The sequence below is a fragment of the Mastigoproctus giganteus genome, chromosome 1 (assembly GCF_048544385.1).
Source record: "Mastigoproctus giganteus isolate SK-2022 chromosome 1, ASM4854438v1, whole genome shotgun sequence".
Lineage (NCBI taxonomy): Eukaryota > Metazoa > Arthropoda > Arachnida > Uropygi > Thelyphonidae > Mastigoproctus > Mastigoproctus giganteus.
In genome coordinates this window covers 242,582,897-242,605,976 of record NC_143575.1, presented here as the reverse complement: position 1 = coordinate 242,605,976, position 23,080 = coordinate 242,582,897, and the positions used below count along the sequence as shown (strand labels likewise).

Below are 23,080 nucleotides of genomic sequence, written 5' to 3'. Positions count from 1 at the left end.
CAGCATAAGCCTCAGGCTTCCTTGCACCATGTGGCTAATAATAATAATACACACAATTTAGCCATGGTTGTGTGTAATATTGCTATGAAAAGGAAATAGAAACCTATCACGTCGTGACAAATAATATATAGTAGCAATAATATATTTCAGCTGCTATATTAAAATTTAGCCTGAATGCATTTAAAAAAGCAAAACCAAACCACTGCTATTTGCTAGCAGTTTGCTTTGTTTTGTGTCTGCATCAGCTACTATGTTTTAATTCTCACTACATAAAGGCCACTATTAAGAATGTCTGTTGCATCCACACACTAATTACCTGTCGGTTTCAGTGATACATTAATTTGTTTGTTTCAAATGCAGTGGCTTCATGACAAATTTGTCCTTGTTGCTGTCTGAGGAGATGAGACTCACTTGGTTTTATTTTTAATTCATATTACTGGTAATGTTGTTGTGGTAGGCTTCTAGTTCCTTTTTATAGTGATTCTTAATTTATGTACTTTAATTTTGTTATAACACACACACACACAACCCTCCCATCCTTCCTTTTATTTAAACTCCAGCCAAACATGACTTGGAATTCATAACTGTGTTGATGTGAAGAGAAGCCCGACTCTTAACTTAATTTGCCATTTTTTTGATTTCCCTCCTTTTCTGCAGCAAGAAAAGAACATTGTATTTGTATTAGCTGACAGTTGTGTCCGTACGTTTCCTTTATGCACTTTGATCAAAAAAAAAAAAAAAACATATGTTGCCCCTCTTTTTGTTCCATTATCTTGCTCAGTGTCTAACTGGAATAAGTTGGAAAAAACATTTCTTCCACAAATGAATTTGATAGCCAATCTGATTTACGGATTCTTTAGAATGTATGGAGGGGGGGATTGATGGGAAAGTATAGTTGCACAGGCTGATATATGTAAATAAATTGTTACTGAAGAACTTTAAATGTATTGATGTAATTTACCTGTATTATAGTTTCCAATGTTTTCATCAGAGTGGATGAAATGAAAATCAGATGGAGCAGAGTTGGGATCATATGATGGATGTGTCAGAATATTCCACCCAAAATTTTTCAACTACTCCACTACGTGCTTTGGTTCATAAGGTTTAAAATTATACATTATTGTGGAGATGAACTCTACAAGTGAGCAGTCTAGTTTGTTAGGAATCTCAGTATCATTCTCCTTATTCTGTATGACTTTATCAGTTCATATACACCGACCGGGCTAGCCAGGTGGGTAAAGTGCCTGCCTGGCAACCCAAAGGTTGCGGGTTCGAATCCCGCCTCCGGCTTGGATCAGAGTACTGAAAAAACCTTGGGAGGTGCATTATGGCCACAGAAGCCGATACGCCAACAACTAACAAAAAAAAAAAAAAAAGAGTTCATAATGTCCCCACCCCCATGTTGTATTTAAAAGGTGCTAGTTACCTAATGGTAATTGCAACCCTCGGCATTCATTTAAATGTTAACTGTAGGCATTTTTTGTCACCTTGTAAAAATTAATTTTGAATATTATCTTAATTGACAGTGAACAAAATGTCAAAGGGAAAACACAGTTACTTCGATAATTGGATGCCAGCTAAACTTCTGCGAGGCCTGAGAATGTAACAGCTGGATGCAATGTCACAAAGCATTAACATCCAAAGACTTCTTTACTTATGTAAACTCTAGAAGGAAGGGGATGAAACAGATTGGTCCACTTGATATTGATGATCCAGCTCAGAATAGCTGACAAACTGAATTATTATTTTTTTCATCTACATTTGCACATGAGGAATTCTGTAAGGAATTCCTCATGTGTGAATTCCTCATTGTTACTAAACTCTAACAGGGAGTTAAATGATTTTGTAATAGTGTAGAGCGAAGTGGAGAAGAAATTGTTAAAGTTAAACATAAAAAATGCACCTGGGAACCTTAAATATATAATGGATGGAATTTAAATTAATAATGGATGGAATCTATCCAGTTATATTGAAGGAGGCAGTGAGGGAAGTAAGCAAACTCTTAGCCATAATTATGAGAGCATCCTTACATTCAGGGGAGATCCTCATGGACTGGAGATGTTCAAATGTATCCCCAATTCACAAAGGGGACTGACTCAAAGGGTGACAAAATTATTATAGACCTGTTAGTTTAACTTCTGTTCTGGGGAAAATAATGGAGTCACTTCTGAAAGAAGCGTTGCAGGAACATCTAGACAAGACTGCAGTTATAGTTCAGACACAGCACGGGTTTGTTAAGGGGAGATCTCGTTTGACCAATTTGATTGGATACTACGAAGTGGTCACAAAGGAACTGGGTGCAAAAAATAATTTTGATATATACTTGGATTTCAGGAAAGCTTTTGATACCGTTACACATGGAACACTGCTGTATAAATTGGAGCATTATGGCATTAAGGGTAAGTTGCTACAATGGATAAAGGGATGATTGAGCAGGAGACAACAGAGAGTGCTAATAAATGGACACTGCTCTTCATGGACTAAGGTTATTAGTGGAGTCCCCCAGGGTTTGGTGCTGGGTCCATTGTTGTTTTGTGTATTTATCGATGAAGGTATATCAGGCTAAATTAGCATTAGCATTAGTAGAGGCATATGATGCAAGAAAGCAAGCTTATTCAGCATCAGCCAAAAAAAAAAAAAAAAACCCCACTCCCATTTCACCCCTCTGTTCGTTCGAAATACCTGTCCAGTTGAGCTTTAAATTTGTTCAGGCTATCAACTTCAACAAGTGATGGAAGTCGGTTCCACCAACCAACCACCCGCTGGCCAAAGGCAAATTTCCGCACATCTATCCGACATCCGTCCTTCCTCAATTTGAATTTATGCCCTCTGAGGTGATTATTCTGAGCAAGATGAAGAAACCCATTGGCATTGAGCATGCTCAAACCATTCAAAGCCTTATACACCTCTATCAGATCACCTCGCCGGTGCCTAGTCTCCAGATTCTGTAATTTGCAAAACTTAAGCCTTTCTTCGTAAGAGCAACCCTTTGTTCCATTCACTAATCTTGTTGCCCTTCTCTGTACCCGTTCCAGCAGTTCTACATCCTTCTTGAAATGAGGCCTCCAGACCTGTATACAGTACTCAAGATGTGGCCTAACCATTGCCTTATACAAGGGAATAATCACCTCCTTATCCCTGCTAGAAAAATTCCTGTATATCATTGACAAGACACCATGAGCTACTCTTGCAGCTCGTCTGCACTGTGCAGAAAAACTTCATATCTGCCTGCACAATTACCCCCAGGTCCTTTTCATTCTCCACCACTGTCAGTGTAGTACCGCAGAGTTGATACGTTGCTCTGGGGTTACTGTTTCCCATATGTAGTACTTTACATTTTTCAATGTTAAACTTCATTTGCCACCTCTCAGCCCATCTGTTCAACCTTTCCAGATCCTGTTGCAGCAGCATAGCGTCAGTAGTGTCCTTAACGACCCTGCCAACCTTTGTATCATCTGCAAACTTGGACATTAAACTTGATATCCCATCATCAATATCATTCATAAACACCGAAAACAACAACGGACCCAACACTGAGCCCCGAGGGACTCCACTAATAACATTAGTCCATAGCGAGCAGTGTCCATTGATTACCACTCTCTGTCTTCTGCCACTCAACCAGCCGCCTCCGTAGCCAGGTGGGAAGGAGCAGCAGTGCATAGCACACACTTCTTGATTAGACCGGGGTTCGAGCCCGTCACCACCAAATACGGAGGATGAGGAAAGGTCAGAGAATGACCACCGCATTTCCCGGAGCAATATGGCCTTAGTTGCTAATGCTCCTAAAAACCAACCAACTAGCCACTCAACCATCCCCTTATCCATAGCAGCAATTTGCCTCCAATGCCACACTGCTCCAATTTGTGCAGCAGTCTTCCATGTGCAACAGTATCAAAAGCCTTACTAAGATCCAAATATATAATATCAAAGTTATTCCCTGCATCCAGTTCTTTTATGACTACATCATAGTATCCAATCAAATTGGTCAGGCAAGACTTGCCCTTAACAAAACCATGCTGTGTCTGAGCTATAACTGAATTCTTGTCAAGATGATCCTGCAGTGCTTCTTTAACCAGTGCCTCCATTAATTTACCTGGAACAGAAGTTAAACTAACAGGTCTATAATTACTTGTGTCAGCCTTTGATCCTCCTTTGTGAATTGGGGTTACATTTGCACATCTCCAGTCTATGGGTACCTCCCCTGAGTCCAAAGAAGCTCTCATAATTATGGCTAGGGGTTTGCATACTTCCTTTGCTGCCTCCTTTAATATAACTGGATAGATCCCATCCACCCCAGGTGCCTTTTTTATGTTTATCCTCAACAATCTCTCCTCCACTTTCCTCTCAGTTATTACAAAATCATCCAGCTCACTGCCAATGTTTACTTTACCTACATCATTCTCCTTCCTGAATAACTCCTCATGCGTGAATGTAGATGCAAAATACTCGTTTAGATTGTTAGCCACCTGAGCAGGATCCTCAACTGTTGAACCATCAATATCCAGTGGACCAATCTGATTCATCCCTTTCCTTCTCGAGTTCAAATATGTAAAGAACTCTTTTCTGTTTTTCTTTGCATCCTTTGCCAAGGATTTTTCGTAGTCTGCCTCTGCCTGCCTAATCTCCTTTGTGACTTGGTTACAGACCAACTTATATCTATCATAGGCCTCCATGTCACCCATTAATTTGTATGTATCCCATGCATTTTTCTTCACTGCCACATGTCTCATTAATTCATCTGACAACCATTTAGGCCTAAACCTTGAACAATATTTCTTAGTTAGTATGTAAAGCCTGGTAGCCTCCAAGATTAGTTCCTTGAATGCTTCCCATTTTGAGTTTGCTGTTGGTAACACATCAGTTGGTCCCACTGTATAGAATTTAAATACTGTCTCAGACCATCATAGTCGCCTTTACGAAAACAAAAACCCTTCCCTTTACCTCTGATGGTAGTTACCTCCTTGAGTAAATCCCACTTCAACACACTGTGATCACTGCCATCCAGTGGTTCATTTATCTGCAGATTCTTAATGCATGAAGAATCACTACTGATAATCAGATCAAGAGTATTGCTCCCTCTTGTTGCCTCACGAACATGCTGATGTAGAAAACAATCATCCAATAAATCCACAAAAGCCTTGCTAGTGTGCGAGTGACCAACCCACAAATTCCAGTCAATATCTGGGAAATTAAAATCCCCCATTATAAGACTCTCTGATTTACTGGCCCACTCTATTTCCCTGTACAATATCTTATTATACTCATCAGAGTCATTAAGCCTATAGCACACTCCTACTCTCAATTTTGATTTCCCTATGCTTATGTCACACCAAACTGACTCGACACTGCCCTGTCCTTCGATGTCGACTGGCTTCACTTCCTTGGACTTTGTGTTTCTTAATTAATAGCATAACCCCTCCTCCCCTCCTGTCCTGTCTATCCTTCCTATACACATTGTATTCCCCAAATTCCAGTTCCGCATTACTTATATCTGTGTGACACCACGTCTCTGATATCCCAACAATATCTGCCTTTGATGTTTTGAGCAATACCTCAAATTCATCAAATTTATTTACCAAACTCCTAGCATTGGTGTACACGCAGGTATACATGCACCTGTTTCTATTCTTAACTACCCTAACACAACCCATGTGTTTACTTGTACCGCAATGACTACCAGCAGTCTCTGAAATATCCTGCATCTTGTTTTCCAGGCTTCTGCTCATTTCAATAGAAGCAGTGCAAGAATCACTTCGACCTCTGCCAGTGGCTACTGTTAATCTATTAGTCCTTGTATCCCCCCCAACTAGCAGTTTTCCGACCCACCTAACACTGCCTCGACAGCATCAGCAAAAATTCTTGCACCCTTTCTATTTAAGTGTATCCCATCCCTGTAGAAGCAATCTCTCCTGTTAACAAGTACAGTCCAGGCTGAAAAAAATTCTACCCCTTGAGCCTTGCACAATCCCTCCAGGGCCGAATTGATCGACAAGGCTCTCATCATATACTCCCTCCTATCGTGTCTGGGCAGAATTGCAGACACTTTCAAGTTCAACCCTAATTCACGGCTTTTTTTCAACAGTGACCTGTACTTGCTAAGTAATTCCGCTGGTCTCCTACTCTTAATATCATTAGTGCCAACGTGTACAACTATATCACCTTTTGTGCCCTTAAAAGATGATATCCGCTCTACAACGTCATCAACCTTTGCCCCTGGCAGACATACCCTGGTCCTATTCCACCTATCCTTTTTACAAAGCATGTTCCCCGTTTCCCTGACAATAGAGTCACCAACAACTACTAGTTCCTGTGGGACCAGCGCATTCTGCCTAGGGGGCTGCCTGTGTGTTGCCTGATGACCAAGTGCAAGCTCTGGCGTTGATGTGGGCAGCTGAGAGCTTGATGGGCCCCCCAATTTATTACCTTCGAGGGCATCCACCCTGTCCTTCAAGCTCTCATAAAGGCCCATAACAACGCTGAGTTGTCGCCTGATTTCCTTACATCGTGCACACACAAAGACATCCCCCTTGGCAGTATCATGTCCCGTACCCGACTGCTCTGCAAACATCAAGCAAACAGTGCATTTTAAAAGACTGTGATTCAGAGGGCAACTGCCCCCCCTCAGTTCTCCCCTGAACCACAGCACTCCCATTAGCTTGAGCCTTTTGCTTTGCTGCTCTGGTCAGAGTCATGATTCCGATTTAATTCAATAAAATTCAAAACAAAAATTAAATCCTTAAGTTATATCCCAAAACAGTTATGTTATATATATATTTTTTTTCGGTATCTAGTGTTTTCTACGAGTTCCCTTTATACAACTTCCGTATCACGTGTACCACTATAGTTATGTATTAATTATTTGTTACGATTAAGTCGTTATATATATATAGAGTTAAAAATACAATTTAATTCACAATAAAGTTTATCAAGATTAATAGATTTACTGATTAATTGACAATATTATATTATGCACTATACTACACTAAGCTTATGCTATCGTGTAAAAATGGCGGGAATTCACGAACGGTATTTCTACCGACTCGTAAGTATTGATTAGCTTCCAAATCTCGCTATCTCAATTTAGAATAAACTAAGGATCCTAACTAGGTCTATAATCTACTTATAGAAGATAATTTGATATAACAATTGGTTAATAAATCGACTAAATTTGGTTAAAAAAAAAAAAAAAAAAGACCTCTCGTTCAATTTGTGACACGTGGATTTGATACCGTTACCGATACTAAGTAATATCTACAAAATCTCTGTCTAAGTTAAACTTTAAACTAAGTATCGTAACTAGGAATATAAAGCTACTCTAGAAAATAAGTTAATATGACAATTTAAACTAATAAAGCAGAAAATAAATCAGGAAAAACTTCTCTGTTTCAAGAGCTTTAAGGAGCAACATCTGCACAGGCTAACCTTGCCCCCAGAGTGATACAAAGGTTGGCAGGGTTGTTAATGATAGTAAAGACAGTATGCTACTGCAACAGGAGCTAGAAAAGTTAGGCAGATGTGCTGAGAAGTGACAACTGAAGTTTAACATTGACAAATGTAAAGTACTGTATACGGGTAGCAGTAACCCAAGAGAAACATACCAACTGTGCAGTCAGATATGAAGTCCTCTGAGCAGTGCAGACAGGATGCCGGAGCAGGTCATAGAGTCTTCTCAATAATATATAGAAATTTTGGGAGTAGAGACAAGGAGGTGATTATGCCTTTGTATGAGGCAGTGGTCAGGCCACACTATGAGTACTGTGTACAGGTCTGGAGGCCTCATTTTAGGAAGTATGTAGAGTTGCTAGAATGAGTACAAAGAGGGGCAACAAGGTTGGTGAGAGAAACAAGGGGTGCTCTTACCAAGAAAGGTTTAAGTTGTGCAATTTGCAGCATCTGGAGACTAGGCACTTGCAAGGTGAGCTAATTGAGGTGTATAAGGACTTGAATGGTTTGAGCAGGGTTAATGCTGATGGGATTTTTCCCTCTTTCCCAGATTACAAACCTGAGGGGACATAAATTCAAATTGAGGAAAGACTTTCAGAATAGATGTGCAGAATTTTGCCTTTAGCCAGCCGGTAGTTGATTGCTGGAACAGGCTTCCATCTGTTGTTGTGGCAGTTGATAGCTTAAATAAATTTAAGGCTGAACTAAACAAAGATTTTGAGTGACCAGATGGGTGAAATGAGAAGGTTTTTTTTTTTTTTTTTTGGCTGATGCTGCTTAAGCTTGCTTTCTTGTATCATATGCCTCAACTAATTCTAATGCTGCTGAGATTTTTTCTCTTATTCAGATTACTCACCCAAGGGGGTCAAATTCAAATTGAGGAAAGACAATTGTAGAACAGATGTGCATAAATTTGCCTTTAGCCAGTGGGTGGTTGTTTGTTGGAACAAACTTTCATCTGTTAAAGTGGAGGTTGAAAAATAAGTTCAAAGAAGAATTATACAAGCATTTGGAGTGAATGGATGGGTGAATTGGGAAGGTTTTTTTGACTGATGCTATATAAGCTTGTTTTCTTGCATCATATACCTCTACTAATGCTAATTATTGAAGCATGTGCTTTAAGTAATTGGATGTGAAAGATTCCACTAATTTTGTATTAATTTTTTTAGCATGTGCATATGGTTATAAGAATGGGCTTAACTTGATCCTGAATTGAGTTCGATAGAACAAACTTCTATTTGGTATTGATTTTGTCGGCAGTTTGAATAAATATGAGGGTAGATTAGACAAATTTATACTTTAGACATAGCATGGGTTTTTTTAAAGGGAAATCTTGTTTGAACAATTTGATTGGTTGCTATGATGTGGTCACAAAGGAATTAATCCAAAAAAATTATTTTGATATTATATATTTGGATTTCAGGAAAGCTTTTGATACTGTTGTATATAAAATACTGCTCTACAAAGTGTGGCATTAAGGGCAAGATGCTGCTATTGATAACGGAATGGTTGAGTGGAGAAGACAGAGTGGTAATCAATGGACATTGCTTTTCGTGGATTGTTATCAGTGGAGTCTCCGAGGGTTCAGTGCTTGTCCCATTGTTGTTTTCAGTATTTATCAATGATATCGAGGCAGTGTTAGGTGGGTCGGAAAACTGCTAGCGTGGGGGGATACAAGGACTAATAGATTAACAGTAGCCACTAGCAGAGGTGAAAGTGATTCTTGCACTGCTTCTACTGGAATGAGCAGCAGCTTGGAACTCAAGATCCAGGGTATTTCAGAGATTACTGGGAGTCATTGTGGTACAAGTAAACACATGGGTTGTGTTAAGGTAGCTAAGAATAGGCACAGGTGCATGTTTACTTGCGTATACACCAATACTAGGAGTTTAGTAAATAAATTTGATGAATTTGAGGTATTGCTCAAAACATCAAAGGCAGATATTGTTGAGCTATCAGAGACATGGTGTTACAGAGATATAAGGAATGCCTAACTGGAATTTGGGGATACAATGTGTACAGGAAGGATAGACAGGAGAGGAAGGGAGGAGGGGTTATACTATTAGTTAAGAAACACATAAAATCCAAGGAAGTGAAGCCAGTCGACATTGCTGGACAGTGCAGTGTTGAGTGAGTTTGGTGTGACATAAGCATTGGGAGATCAAAATTGAGAGTTGGTGTGTGTGTGTGTGTGTTTTAGGCCTAATGACTCTGATGAGTATAATAAGAAACTGCACAGGGAAATAGAGTGGGCCAGTAAATCAGAGTCTTATAATGGGGGATTTTAATTTCCTAGATATTGACTTGAATTTATAGGTTGGTCACTCACACACTAGCAAGGCTTTTGTGGATTTATTGGATGATTTTCTACATCAGCATGTTCAGGAGGCAACTAGAGGGAGAAATACTTTTGATCTGATTATCAGCACTGATTAGTCATGCATGAAGAATCTGCAGATAGAGGAACTCTAGGTGGCAGTAATCACAATGTGCTGAAGTGGGATTTACTCAAAGAGGTAACTACCATCAGGGGTAAAGGGAAGGATTTTTGCTTTCGTAAAGGCGACTACGGTCATCTGAGACAGTATTTAAATTCTATACGGTGAGACCAACTGATGATGTTACCAACAGCAAATTCAAAATGGGAAGCATTCAAAGAATTTATCTTGGAAGCTGCTAGGCTTTACATACCAACTAGCATTAGCATTAGTAGAGGCATTTGATGCAAGAAAGCAAGCTTATGGAGCATCAGCCAAAAAAAAAAAAAAAAAAAAAAAACCACTTCCACTTCACCCCTCTGTTCGTTCAAAATACCGGTCCAGCTGAGCCTTAAACTTATTTAAGCTATCAACTTCCACGACAAGGGATGGAAGTCTGTTCCACCAACCAACCACCCGCTGGCTAAAGGCAAATTTCCGCACGTCTATCCTACATCTGTCTTTCCTCAATTTGAATTTATGCCCTCTCAGGTGATTATTCTGAGCGAGAGGAAGAATCCCATCAGCATTGAGCATGCTCAAACCATTCAAGGCTTTATACACCTCTATCAGATCACCTCGCTGGTGCCTAGTCTCCAGACACTGTAATTTGCAAAACTTAAGCCTTATCTTTGTAGGAGTACCCCTTTGTTCCATTCACTAATCTTGATGCCCTTCTCTGTACTCGTTCCAGCATCTCTACATCCTTCTTGAAATGAGCCCTCCAGACCTGTATACAGTACTCTAGGTGTGGCCTGACCATTGCCTTATACAAGGGAATAATCACCTCCTTATCCCTGCTAGAAAAATTCCTATATATCATTGACAATACACCATGAGCTAATCTTGCAGCCCGTCTGCATTCAGAGAACTTCATATCTGCCTGCACAACCACCCCCAGGTCCATTTCATTCTCTACCACTGTCAGTGTAGTACCACAGAGTTGATACGTTGCTTTGGGGTTGCTGTTTCCCATGTGTAGTACTTTACATTTTTCAATGTTAAACTTCATTTGCCACCTCTCAGCCCATCTGCTCATCCTTTCCAGATCCTGTTGCAGCAGCATAGTGTCAGTAGTGTCCTTGACAACCCTGCCTACCTTTGTATCGTCTGCAAACTTCAACATTAAGCTTGATATACCCTCATCAGTATCATTTATGAATACAGAAAACAATAATGGACCCAACACTGAGCCCCGAGTGACTCCACTAATAACATTAGTCCATAGCGAGCAGTGTCCATTGATTACCACTCTCTGTCTTCTCCCCCTCACCACCCCTTTATCCACAGCAGCAATTTGCCTTCCAATGCCACACTGCTCCAATTTGTGCAGCAGTCTTCCATGTGCAACAGTATCAAAAGCCTTTCTAAGATCCAAGTATATAATATCAAAGTTATTCCCTGCATCCAGTTCCTTTGTGACTGCATCATAGTATCCAATCAAATTGGTCAGGCAAGACTTTCCCTTAACAAAACCATGCTGTGTCCGAGCTATAGTTGAAGTCTTGTCTAAATGATCCCACAGTGCTTCTTTAACTAGTGCCTCCATTAATTTTCCTGGAACAGAAGTTAAACTCACAGGTCTATAATTACTTGTGTCAGCCTTTGATCCTCCTTTGTGAATTGGGGTCATATTTGCACATCTCCAGTCTGTGGGTACCTCCCCTGAGTCAAAGGAAACTCTCATAATTATGGCTAAGGGTTTGCTTACTTCCTTTGCTGCCTCCTTTAATATAACTGGATAGATCCCATCCACCGTGGGTGCCTTTCTTGTGTTTATCTTCAACAATTTCTCCTCCACTTTACTCTCAGTTATTACAAGATTCTCTAGCTTACTGCTAGAGTTGAATACACCTCTGGCTTTCCCCTCGCTAAATAACTCCTCATGTGTGAATGTCGATGCAAAATATTCATTTAGTTTGTTAGCTACCTGAGCAGGATCACGAACAGTTGACCCATCGATATCAAGTGGACCAATCTGATTCATCCCCTTCCTTCTAGAGTTTACATAAGTAAATAACTCTTTGCTGTTTTTCTTTGCATCCCTTGCCAAAGATTTCTCGTAATCTGCCTTTGCCTGCCTAACCTCCTTTGTAACTTGGTTACAGATCAACTTGTATCTATCGTAGGCTTCTGTGTCATGTGTTAATTTGTACGTATCCCATGCATGTTTCTTCTCTGCCATATGCCTCATCAGTTCATCTGACATCCATTTAGGCCTAAACCTTGAACAATATTTCTTAGTTGGTATGTAAAGCCTAGTAGCTTCCAAGATAAGTTCTTTGAATGCGTCCCATTTTGCATTTGCTGTTGGTAACATAATCAGTTGGTCCCACTGTATAGAATTTAAATACTGTCTCAGTCCATCGTAGTCGCCTTTACGAAAGCAATAACCCTTCCCTTTACCCCTAATGGTAGTTACCTCTGAGTAAATCCCACTTCAGCACACTGTGATCACTGCCACCTAGTGGTTCATTTATCTGCAGATTCTTAATGCATGAAGAATCGCTGCTGATAATCAAATCAAGAGTATTCTTCCCTCTAGTTGCCTCCTAAACATGCTGATGTATAAAACAATCATCCAATAAATCCACAAAAGCCTTGCTAGTGAGTGACCAGCCCCCAAATTCCAGTCAATATCTAGGAAATTAAAATCTCCCATTATAAGACTCTCTGATTTACTGGTCCACTCTATTTCCCTGTATAGTATTTTATTATACTCATCAGAGTCATTAGGCCTATAGCACACTTCTACTCTCAATTTTGATCTCCCAGTGCTTATGTCACACCAAACTGACTCGACACTGCACTGTCCAGCGATGTCCACTGGCTTCACTTCCTTGGATTTTATGTGTTTCTTAACTAATAGCATAACTCCTCCTCCCTTCCTATCCAGTCTATCCTTTCTGTAGACGTTGTACTCCCCAAATTCCAGTTCTGCATTCCTTATATCTGTGTGACACCACGTCTCTGATATCCCAACAATATCTGCCTTTGATGTTTTGAGCAATACCTCAAATTCATCAAATTTATATACTAAATTCCTAGCATTGGTGTACACGCAAGTATACATGCACCTATTTCTATTCTTAGCTACCCTAACACAACCCATGTGTTTACTTGTACCACAATGACTCCCGGCAGTCTCTGAAATATCCTGCATTTTGTTTTTCAGGCTTCTGCTCATAACAATAGAAGCAGTGCAAGAATCTCTTTCACCTCTGCCAGTGGCTACTGTTAATCTATTCGTCTTTGTCTCCCCCCATGCTAGCAGTTTTCCGACCCACCTAACACTGCCTCGGTAGCATCAGCAAATATTCTTGCGCCCTTTCTATTTAAGTGTATCCCATCCCTGTAGAAGCAATCTCTCCTGTTAACAAGTACAGTCCAGGCTGAAAAAAATTCTACCCCTTGAGCCTTGCACAATCTTTCCAGGGCCGAATTGATCAACAAGGCTCTCATCATATACTCCCGCCTATCGTGTCTGCATAGAATTGCAGACACTTTCAAATCAACCCTAATTTACGGGTTTTTTTCAACAGTGACCTGTACTTGTTAAGTAATTCCACCGGTCTCCTCTTAATATCATTAGTGCCAACATGTACAACTATATCACCTTTTGTGCCCTTAAAAGATGATATCCACTCTACAACATCATCAACCTTTGCCCCTGGCAGACTTACCCTGGTCCTGTTCCACCTATCCTTTTTACAAAGCATGTTTCCCGTTTCCCTGACAATAGAGTAACTAACAACTACAAAGGGTACTAGGAAAGTTTTGCAATACAGCTTTGTTTATTTAATTTTTTCTAAGTAATTTCCTCTACATTCAATACACCTCTCCATCCTCCGAAACCAATGTTTAAACCAGTTCTGCTAAGTTTCACTAGGGAGTAAAGCACACTCGTTGTCCCAAGCCCGTAGAAGGTCCTCATCACTGGAAAACCGCCTCCCTTTTAGCTTCATTTTCACATGCGTGAACAGTGCAAAGTCGCAGGGAGCAAGGTCTGGACTGTAGGGAGGGTGCTCGAGAAGTTTCAGTCCTGTCGTGGTCAAATATTCGGTGCAGGCTTTGGCGCGGTGAGCTGGAGCATTTTTGTGATGGAGGTACCAGGTGTCCATTCTTGACTTTGGCCACAGGTTCTTCATAGATCCAATGACTTTAGGCAGGCATTGTTCAGTATACCACTTAGCTGTGACTGTCTTCTGCGTGTCCAAAACGACACGTTTCACAATTCCACTCGATTTGAAAAATACAGCTACCATTTTCTTCTTTACAGATCGGGATTTTCTGACAATTACGGGTGTGTCGTCATCATCAAAGACCCAAACTTTGTTTTGAGCCTTGGTCGGCAGATCGTAATAGTACAGCCAAGTCTCGTCACCTGTCACGATGTTGTTCACATACCGAGATTGTCCCTTATCAAACTTTTTTAACATCTCCCGGCACCAAGTCACACGTCGTGTCATCTGCTCTTCAGTCAGTTGATGCGGCACCCAGAGAGAACAAAGTTTCTTCACGTGCAAATGATCTTGCAGAATCGAACGAATTGCTGATGCATTTAGGCCCAAAGTATCCTCTATCTGTTGGTAGGTCACTCGCCTGTTTTTGTCAAGCATTTTCCTCACAGCAGTAACGTTTTCCTCCGTAACTGATGTTCGTGGCCTTCCCGGCCTCTCAGAATCCTCCAGAGTGAAATTTCCCCTTTGGAATTCTCTATACCACCTGAATATCGTTGTACGATGTGGACAATCATCATCTAGTGCAAGAGTCATTTCTTCTAAGCACTGGTCTATGGTTAAACCACGCACGAAATTATACCGCAAAACTGTCCTTATCTCATTTCGTGACCACGATGCCATCGCAAGCACTTTACACTCTCACTACTAATGAATAACTGAGCCCATCGACTTGGCGCGGCAGCCACTATGCACGTATGAACATGTCTCAACATGCAGCAACAAGCAGCTTCCTGTGATTCATTGTTGCGTAATATTGCAAAACTTTCATAGTACATGGGAAACAGCAATCCCAGAGCAACGTATCAACTCTGTGGTACTACACCGACAGTGGTAGAGAATGAAAGGGACTTGGGGGTGGTTGTGCAGGCAGATATGAAGTTCTCTGAGCAGTGCAGACGGGCGGCAAGAGTAGCTCATGGAGTATTGTCAATGATATACAGGAATTTTTCCAGCAGGGATAAGGAAGTGATTATTCCCTTGTATAAAGCAATGGTCAGGCCACACCTAGAGTACTGTTTGCAGGTCTGGAGGCCTCATTTCAAGAAGGATGTAGAGCTGCTGGAACGAGTACAGAGAAGGGCAACAAGATTAGTGAATGGAACAAAGGGGTGCTCTTACGAAGAAAGTTTTAAGTTTTGCAAATTACAGTGTCTGGAGACTAAGCACCAGCGAGGTGATCTGATAGAGGTGTATAAAGCCTTGAATGGTTTGAGCATGCTCAATGCTGATGGGATTCTTCCTCTAGCTCAGAAAAATCACCTGAGAGGGCATAAATTCAAATTGCGGTAAGACAGATGTAGGCTAGACGTGCGGAAATTTGCCTTTAGCCAGCGGGTGGTTGGAATAGACTTCCATCCCTTGTAGTGGAGGTTGATAGCCTAAATAAGTTTAAGGCTCAGCTGGACAGGTATTTTGAACGAACAGAGGGGTGAAGTGGAAGTGGGTTTTTTTTATTTTTTTTTATTTTTTGGCTGATGCTGCATAAGCTTGCTTTCTTGCATCAAATGCCTCTACTAATGCTAATGCTTCACTTCAACCATAAATCAAGCAACTCCCACACATAAAATTTGGAAAACAATCAGGAAAATGAGTGGTAAATATCAAACAACACCTCAGCCTATCATGGAATGGAGAGGGCAGAACATTGCTGACCCTACCCAAATTGCCAATATACTAGGGGAAACGTTTGCCAAAACATCAGCAACAGAAAGTTACATACCAGCCTTCAGAAGATTCAAAGCAAATTCAGAAAAACAAAAGTTAAACTTTTCTTCAAAAGCAAAAGCAGAAGAACAATATAACTTACCATTCACTATCCACGAACTACATAGAGCCTTGTCAACATCTAGGCGTAGCGCTGTAAGACCAGATAATATCCATTATTCGATGATACAGGAACTAAGTGCTGAATCACTGCAGCCACTTCTTGATCTGTTCAATAGGCTCTACCTGGAAGACACATTCCCTAAACAATGGCACCATGCTACGGTCCTTGCCTTCCTTAAACCAGGAAAAGACCCGACAAACCCTACTAGCTATAGACCCATTGCCTTGACCAGTTGCCAAAATTTCTCGAAAAGATGGTGAACCGTCGACTGATATGGTACCTTGAAAATTTCAATCTCTTACATTCTGCACAATTCGGCATTCGACAAAACAGATCAACACTAGATATACTAGTAAGACTAGAGAATTCCATTTGGAATGCATTCTTTTCCGGGTTCGATTTAAAATTTCGCTATCCGAACTATTTTTTCAAGAAGGAGGAGTTCCCCAGGGCTCTGTACTCAGTGCTATACTCTTTATAATTGCGATAAACACCATTGCTGAACATCTTCCAAACACTATCGATAAGACACTGTTCGTAGATGACCTTAGTATTTCTTGCCATGCGAAAAACATGAATACGATTGAGAGACAGGGGCAATAAATAAGATCAGTACATGGGCACAAACCAATGGTTTTCAGCTTTGTTCTCAAAAAACGTGCATTCATTTTTGCCGACAACGTAAACTGCACCCACATCCGGAACTACAACTGAATGGACAACCAATAGCAGTTCAACCTAGCATACGATTCTTAGGAATCACCTTAGATTATAAACTTACCTTCCTGGAACATATTAAAAGACTAAGAACATCCTGCCAACAAAACTTAAATATCATCCGGGTTCTCTCAGCAACAAAGTGGGGAGCTGATCGCCTTACCTTATTATGGCTATACAGATCTTTGATAAGAGCAAAACTGGACTATGGGGCACCAGTGTATAGCTCAGCAAGACCTAGTGTCCTTCGCTGGCTTGATCCTCTCCATCATAGTGCAATACGTATTGCTCTAGGAGCATATCGCACGTCTCCAGTACATAGTCTATACGCCGAAGCTTACGACCCCCTCTCTCTATCAGAAGGCAACAACTTATATTACGCTATGCATATAAAATTAGATCTATGCCTGAACACCCAAATTAGGAATTACTTTTCACCCCCCAACACAGCAGGTTATACCCTAACTGCCTTACTGCTAACCGACCGTTAGGTATAAGAATAAGACATCTTCTAGAAGAACTTAATCTGAGTTTTGATAATATCGCAAATACCCCTCCACTACTCATTGCTCTGTGGAGCATTACTCCACCTTCATGTGGTAAATACCTTCATAAATGGGATAAATCTGCACTACATAAAGAAAATTTCTTGCACTTGTACCTTGCAGTGGTGGAGCAGTTTCCAAACTTTGTTGTAGTTCATACAGATGGATCAAAGAATGACGCCCACGTTGGAATTGCCGCAGTATTTCCCAACATAACATTGGCCTACCAACTGAGTTCAGTATATTTTCTGCCGAACTAATTGCAATCCAGGTTGCACTGAAGCATATCGAGTCCTCCAATATTGAAAACAGTATAATTTTCTCTAATTCTCTAAGTGCACTTCAAGCCCTGGAAAACACCGTGAACATCACCCACCCAGTCGTAAAAGAAATAACAAACTCTTTATATACCTTATCTGAGCTTGGAAGAACCATACTCTTCTGTTGGGTCCCAGGACATATGGAAATTCCAGGAAATGAATTAGCGGACAATGCCGCAAAAGCGGCCAACTTACCACCCGATGTACAGTGGAGAGTTCCACATCAAGATTATAGACGAATAATACAGGAAAAATGCATGTACCAGTGGCGATCAACATGGCAAAACCAACTTGAAAATAAGCTTCAAAGTATCAAGCCAAATTTTGAGCAGTGGCCATCAAGTGTCAGTCCAATTCGACAACAGGAGGTAATACTAGCTCATCTGCGAATAGGTCACACTAATATTACTCATGGTTATCTTTTAAGAGGGGAGATTCACCCCCAGTGTGATCTGGGGGTGAAGGATATGCTTCACTGAAAGCACTGTTTTACAGTGCTTTCAGTGAAGCATATCCTTGTTGAATGCACAAAATTTGCAATAGAACGCCAGAATCTCTTCACTCCAGCCACAACTGAAGACCCACTAATGCTTATTTCACTTTTGGGCAATAAAACAAATCTCTTAAAAATTTTTACCTTTCTCAAAGCGATCAATGGCTCACATCTAGTGAGTATGGGCTTGGCAAACCCAGGGTCCTGAGCTGGATATCATCATTCTTCTCTTTCTTGCTTTCTTGGTGATTCCCTTCTACTTCTCTCTCTCTCTCTCTCGGTAACACAGGATTTTTTTTTTTGGCTGGTGCAGCATAAGCCTCAGGCTTCCTTGCACCTTATGGCTAATAATAATAATGTATATCACCTCCTTTAGCTAGTCAAAAATCAGTTTCCTGACTCTCGATCCATGAAGAAATACCATAAATACTAACCTATGCATGGCGCACTATGGCCATAGACGCCCATGCGCCAAAAAAATCCACAAAAAAACAAACAAACAAACATATTCTTACTATTAATACAGCCCATTTATTTACTTGTTCCATGATGACCCACATGAGGGCTTGAAATCCCTAACATCTTGGTTTCCAGGCTGCTGCATGTTCCAATAGAAGCAGTGCAAGAATCACTTTCTGTTAGTCTGTGTCTGCCCAAGTTTTCAGTTTCCAATTCACCTAACACTGCGTCGACAGTATCAGTAAATACTCTTACACCCCCTTCGATTTAAATATATCCCAACCCTGTAAAAACAGTCTCTCCTCAACAATGACTGTGTTAATAGTAGAGATCATTTTCATCATCTTCTCTCTCATCATCTTGTCTTGGTGATTCCCTTCTATCTCTCTCTCTCTCGCTCGCTCTGGGGAAACTCAGAAATTTTTTTTTTTTTTTTTTTTGGCTGGTGCAGCAAAAGCCTCAGGCTTCCTTGCACCATATGGCTAATTATAATAAGTAATAATAATAAGTGAAATGTCAACAATATATACTGGAACTTTTCTATCAAGGATAAGGAGGTGATTATCCTGTTGCATAAGGAAATGGTTAGGCTGCATATAGGTCTGGAGGTCACATTTTGGGAAGAATGTGTATTGGTTGTAATGGGTACAGATGGGCAACGAGATTAGTAAGGGGGAACAAAAGAGTAACGAGTATGCGGCATCTGCAGACTAAGCACCTGCAAGGTGAGCTGACTGAGGTGTTTAAGGCATAGAATTGATTTAGCAAGCCCAATGCTGATGGCATTCTTCCTCTTGCTCAGACTGTATGAGGGGGCATAAATCCAAATTGGTAAATTGGTTGCAAGATAGATGTGTGGAGATTTGCCTTCAGCCAGCAGGTGGTCGATTGTTGGTAGAAAATGCCATCTGTTCCTGTGGAAGTGAGTAGTTTGAATAAAAATCAAGGAAGAACTAGACAAATTATTAGAGCAGATAGACAATTGATGTGGAAGGGTTTTTTTTTTTTTTTTTTTTGCTGGTGTAAGCCTACAGTACTTTATTGCATCATATGCTGTATATACTAATAAACTATATATACTAATAAGGTAATTTCAGTTTTGGAATTGGACTTTTATTGCAGTATTGTTCTAAGCAGTACATATGTGTCATGCATACCTTTAATATTTTATTTGTAATAATAGAAGATAGGAAGGCTAAATTTTATCAGTGTTCACTTTCTTTTATAGAATCCAGGTCCTGCAACAAATACTACTCCTACAACAGGGCCCTCTCCTTTCTTTGTGTATCATCATTCACCGTATTCTCATCCTTCACACCCACAGTTTCATCCCCACAACACTCATGTCCATATGCAGTCAGGGTTAACATCCCCAAATGTACATGGTCGTGGACCATCACAACCACTTCAATGCAACAGCCATGGATCACACCAAGGTAAGTAATTTTTTAAAACTTTTTGCTCTTTAAACTTGATTTAGCAACATATACAGAGCTTAGTAGATACAGGAGTTTTCTGTAATGTATGTATATTTCAATGCATTTGAAAATATTAAAATTATTTCTTTATTAGTGACTTCTGTTAGTTCATTTTGTTAATATAGTAATTTAGAAATAAATAAAGAAAAATAATAAATAAAAAAAAAAAAGAATAATCTAGAAACAAATTTAAACTGAATTCATTCATTGAATTCTAGTTAGTAGGATTTTAATGAATTGTTTTATAACATAATTCATTTAACATGTTGATTCATGCAGTCTGCTTTATTAACCATGTGCTAAATAGTATTATAATAATGAACTCAGTTAATAGAAAAAATAATTAATTAATTTTCCTTTTAACAGTTTAGTGTTACATAACTAGCATTACCAAATACAGAGGATGCGGAAAGGTCAAGGAATGACCACCGCATATCCTGGAGCAATATGGCCTTAGTCGCTAATGCTCCAAAAAAAAAAAAAAATAAAATAACTAGCATTACAGATATCTATTCAAGAATTTTAATTTTAGTTATATAATTATTTTCTTTGGATGTTAACCATAGGCATGGCTAATTTAATGAGGTACTGCAGCAAAGTTCTGATTTGTAGCTCTGTTAAACAGGGGACCTTAGATAACTTCTGAAACAACCTTTCAGAAAATGCTTTTAAAATTTTAGGTGGCATTCAGATAACAATGAAACAACAAAAGTTTTCTGTTTTTCATTTCAAAAATGAAATTAAACTATCCTATATAATGTTGCTGGCATCATTGTTGGCACCTTTTATTGTGTAATTTATTATATATTATGTATCATACATCATAAAAATGATTTCAGGTTTTGAATTTACTAAATAAAAAAAAAGTCAAGCAATAGAAGAGGTATAATTATGAAGAAATGTTGTAAGGTTTAGTAATAAAGATCATATATGTGCAAGGTGTTCCATAAGTCTGCTTAGGGAAAAAAATAAAAAATAAAACAGAGAAATCTGTTATTTAACAAATTACTGAAGTGAGAGGGAACAGTTGTTGCAAATTACAGGTTTCCATTCTAAAATGAGACATTTAGACCACACCTGAAACATTGTTTCTTTGCGAGTTTGATAAAACATGATTTCATTCACTTTTTTTTTATCTTTCCCGTCTCCCTGCTCTGTAGGCTCTTCCTCTGTTGCTGTCATGCTGGAGTGACATCAACATTGCTGACACCTTAATTATGGCACTACCCTAAGTGGGTAGTGCCATAATTAAGGCCTTTCCCAAGTAAAAAAAAAATTGCATCATGTCAGTTTGGAAAACCAATTTGTAACAACATTTTCCTCTTTTACTTTTTGGTGTTTGTTAAGTTTCAGTTACTGACTATTCCTGCATAAGCAGGCTTATGGGACACCCTGTATGTAGTATTCATTTTTTATTTTCTTAAATTCTCTTAAAACAAAGATAGGTAGAAATATATATAATGAAATGTATAAATCAAGAATACTTCAGCCAGCAGAATGGACATGCCAAGTAAGAAAGAAATACAAAGAAAAACAATATTTACTATAGTAACACAAGAGCAGGGGGAAAAATAAATATAGAATAAGGGCACTGTTATAGTGAGAATACATTCGTAAAATTGTTTAGAGCTTAACAGTCACTTGCAACAAATTTAGCAGTCCCCCCCCCCATGGAAATATCACTATAAAAAAAGTAACTAGAAACTTACTACAACAATAATATGAAGCAAAATAAATTAAATTACCATTGAGCTCCATTTTGCTGAAATATGGAAAAAGGTAAAAAACATTTACTCTGTATGCTGTATGTAGATGTAATTTTTTAGTTTCAATTAGTGGGAAATATGATGTTGCTTCTTACTTGCTTTGCCATTCTGCTGACAGATTCTTAATTTGTGCATTTTAATTTTGTTATATTCTGGCAATATGTGATTGATATCACATATAACAGGTGGCAGCCTCCACCATTTCTCTTACTATATTCTGTGCCTAAGAGACTACAATTCTCTGAAAACCAAAATGGCAGCCATATCGAACAGTTTTTTTTTTTTTTCTTTATGTATGCCTTTTCTATTAATCAAAATATATATTTAAAATAGTGTTGTTATTTATAGTCAGTGATAAATGGTAATACTACTATAATATGAAAAAAAAAAAAACATATGTAAATACATGAATCTATGTATACTAAATAACCCAAAACTAGAATAATCAAACAAAAAATATAAAACCAATTAAAAACTGATTACTCTTTTTACACATTGATAGCCAAATCTGGAAACACTGCAACTATGTTGATAGGACCAATGTATACATACAGCATAAATAATAAGTAATTAGTAGAAACAGTTATCTGTTTCTGTGTTACTCATAGCATTAGATAGGCCCCTAATACGAAAGCTCAGAATAACAGCACCCAGCTTATGTTAGAGTAGCAGTACACAAATGACAATAATCAAAAATATTTTAAACATACTTGAAACATTAGGGAGGGGCTAATTTTGCTGTAACGTGGTTTAAAGGAGGCCGCTGATCCAACAGATAGTATCCTAATTTTAATTATACTCGAATATGCTGCAATAGGATTGCAGCATACATGCTTACAACTTCATCTTGAAATAAATGGCTGGAAGTATGGTTTGAAGTTTCTGTCATGCAAGTACTTATTTGCTGCTCTGTTTTTTCGTAAAAACAAAATTAATTTTGGAAAATTTAGTGTAATTTATTGTAAAAATAGTACTATCAGTAAGAAAGTCAATAAATTTAATAATAATCAAAGTGCCAGTAGTGTGTCACTTTTATATTAAATTACTTATATTTGGTATTAAATTTGAAACAGCCATAATTACATATGCACACAGTGCCTAGACAAAAAGTGGAGAATAACAACTAATAATGCATCAAGCTTCATGGAGCTTTGATATATGCTGCTGCTATATGTCATGGAATTGAACCAATGAAATGAACCCTGTCCAAAAGGATTTAAGACCATTTCTCTAACATTGTGCAAATGAGAGATCAAACTAGGAGAGTGTTTCAGCTGCCTGATTCTTCTCTCTATGATGTCCTTACTGTGCTC

General features: G+C 39.1%; 1 protein-coding gene across 5 annotated transcripts in view; it reads left to right on the top strand.

The window, feature by feature from the left end:
• Nucleotides 1-23,080, top strand: part of LOC150091709 (fibronectin type-III domain-containing protein 3A-like) — a 489,490-nt gene that overhangs the window by 108,267 nt on the left and 358,143 nt on the right. For all 5 annotated transcript variants that reach the window (XM_090376531.1, XM_090376557.1, XM_090376540.1 and 2 more), the window contains one exon: nt 19,752-19,959. In XM_090376531.1, coding sequence (XP_090232657.1) covers nt 19,752-19,959 — 208 coding nt within the window. The remainder of the gene's footprint in view (nt 1-19,751; nt 19,960-23,080) is intronic.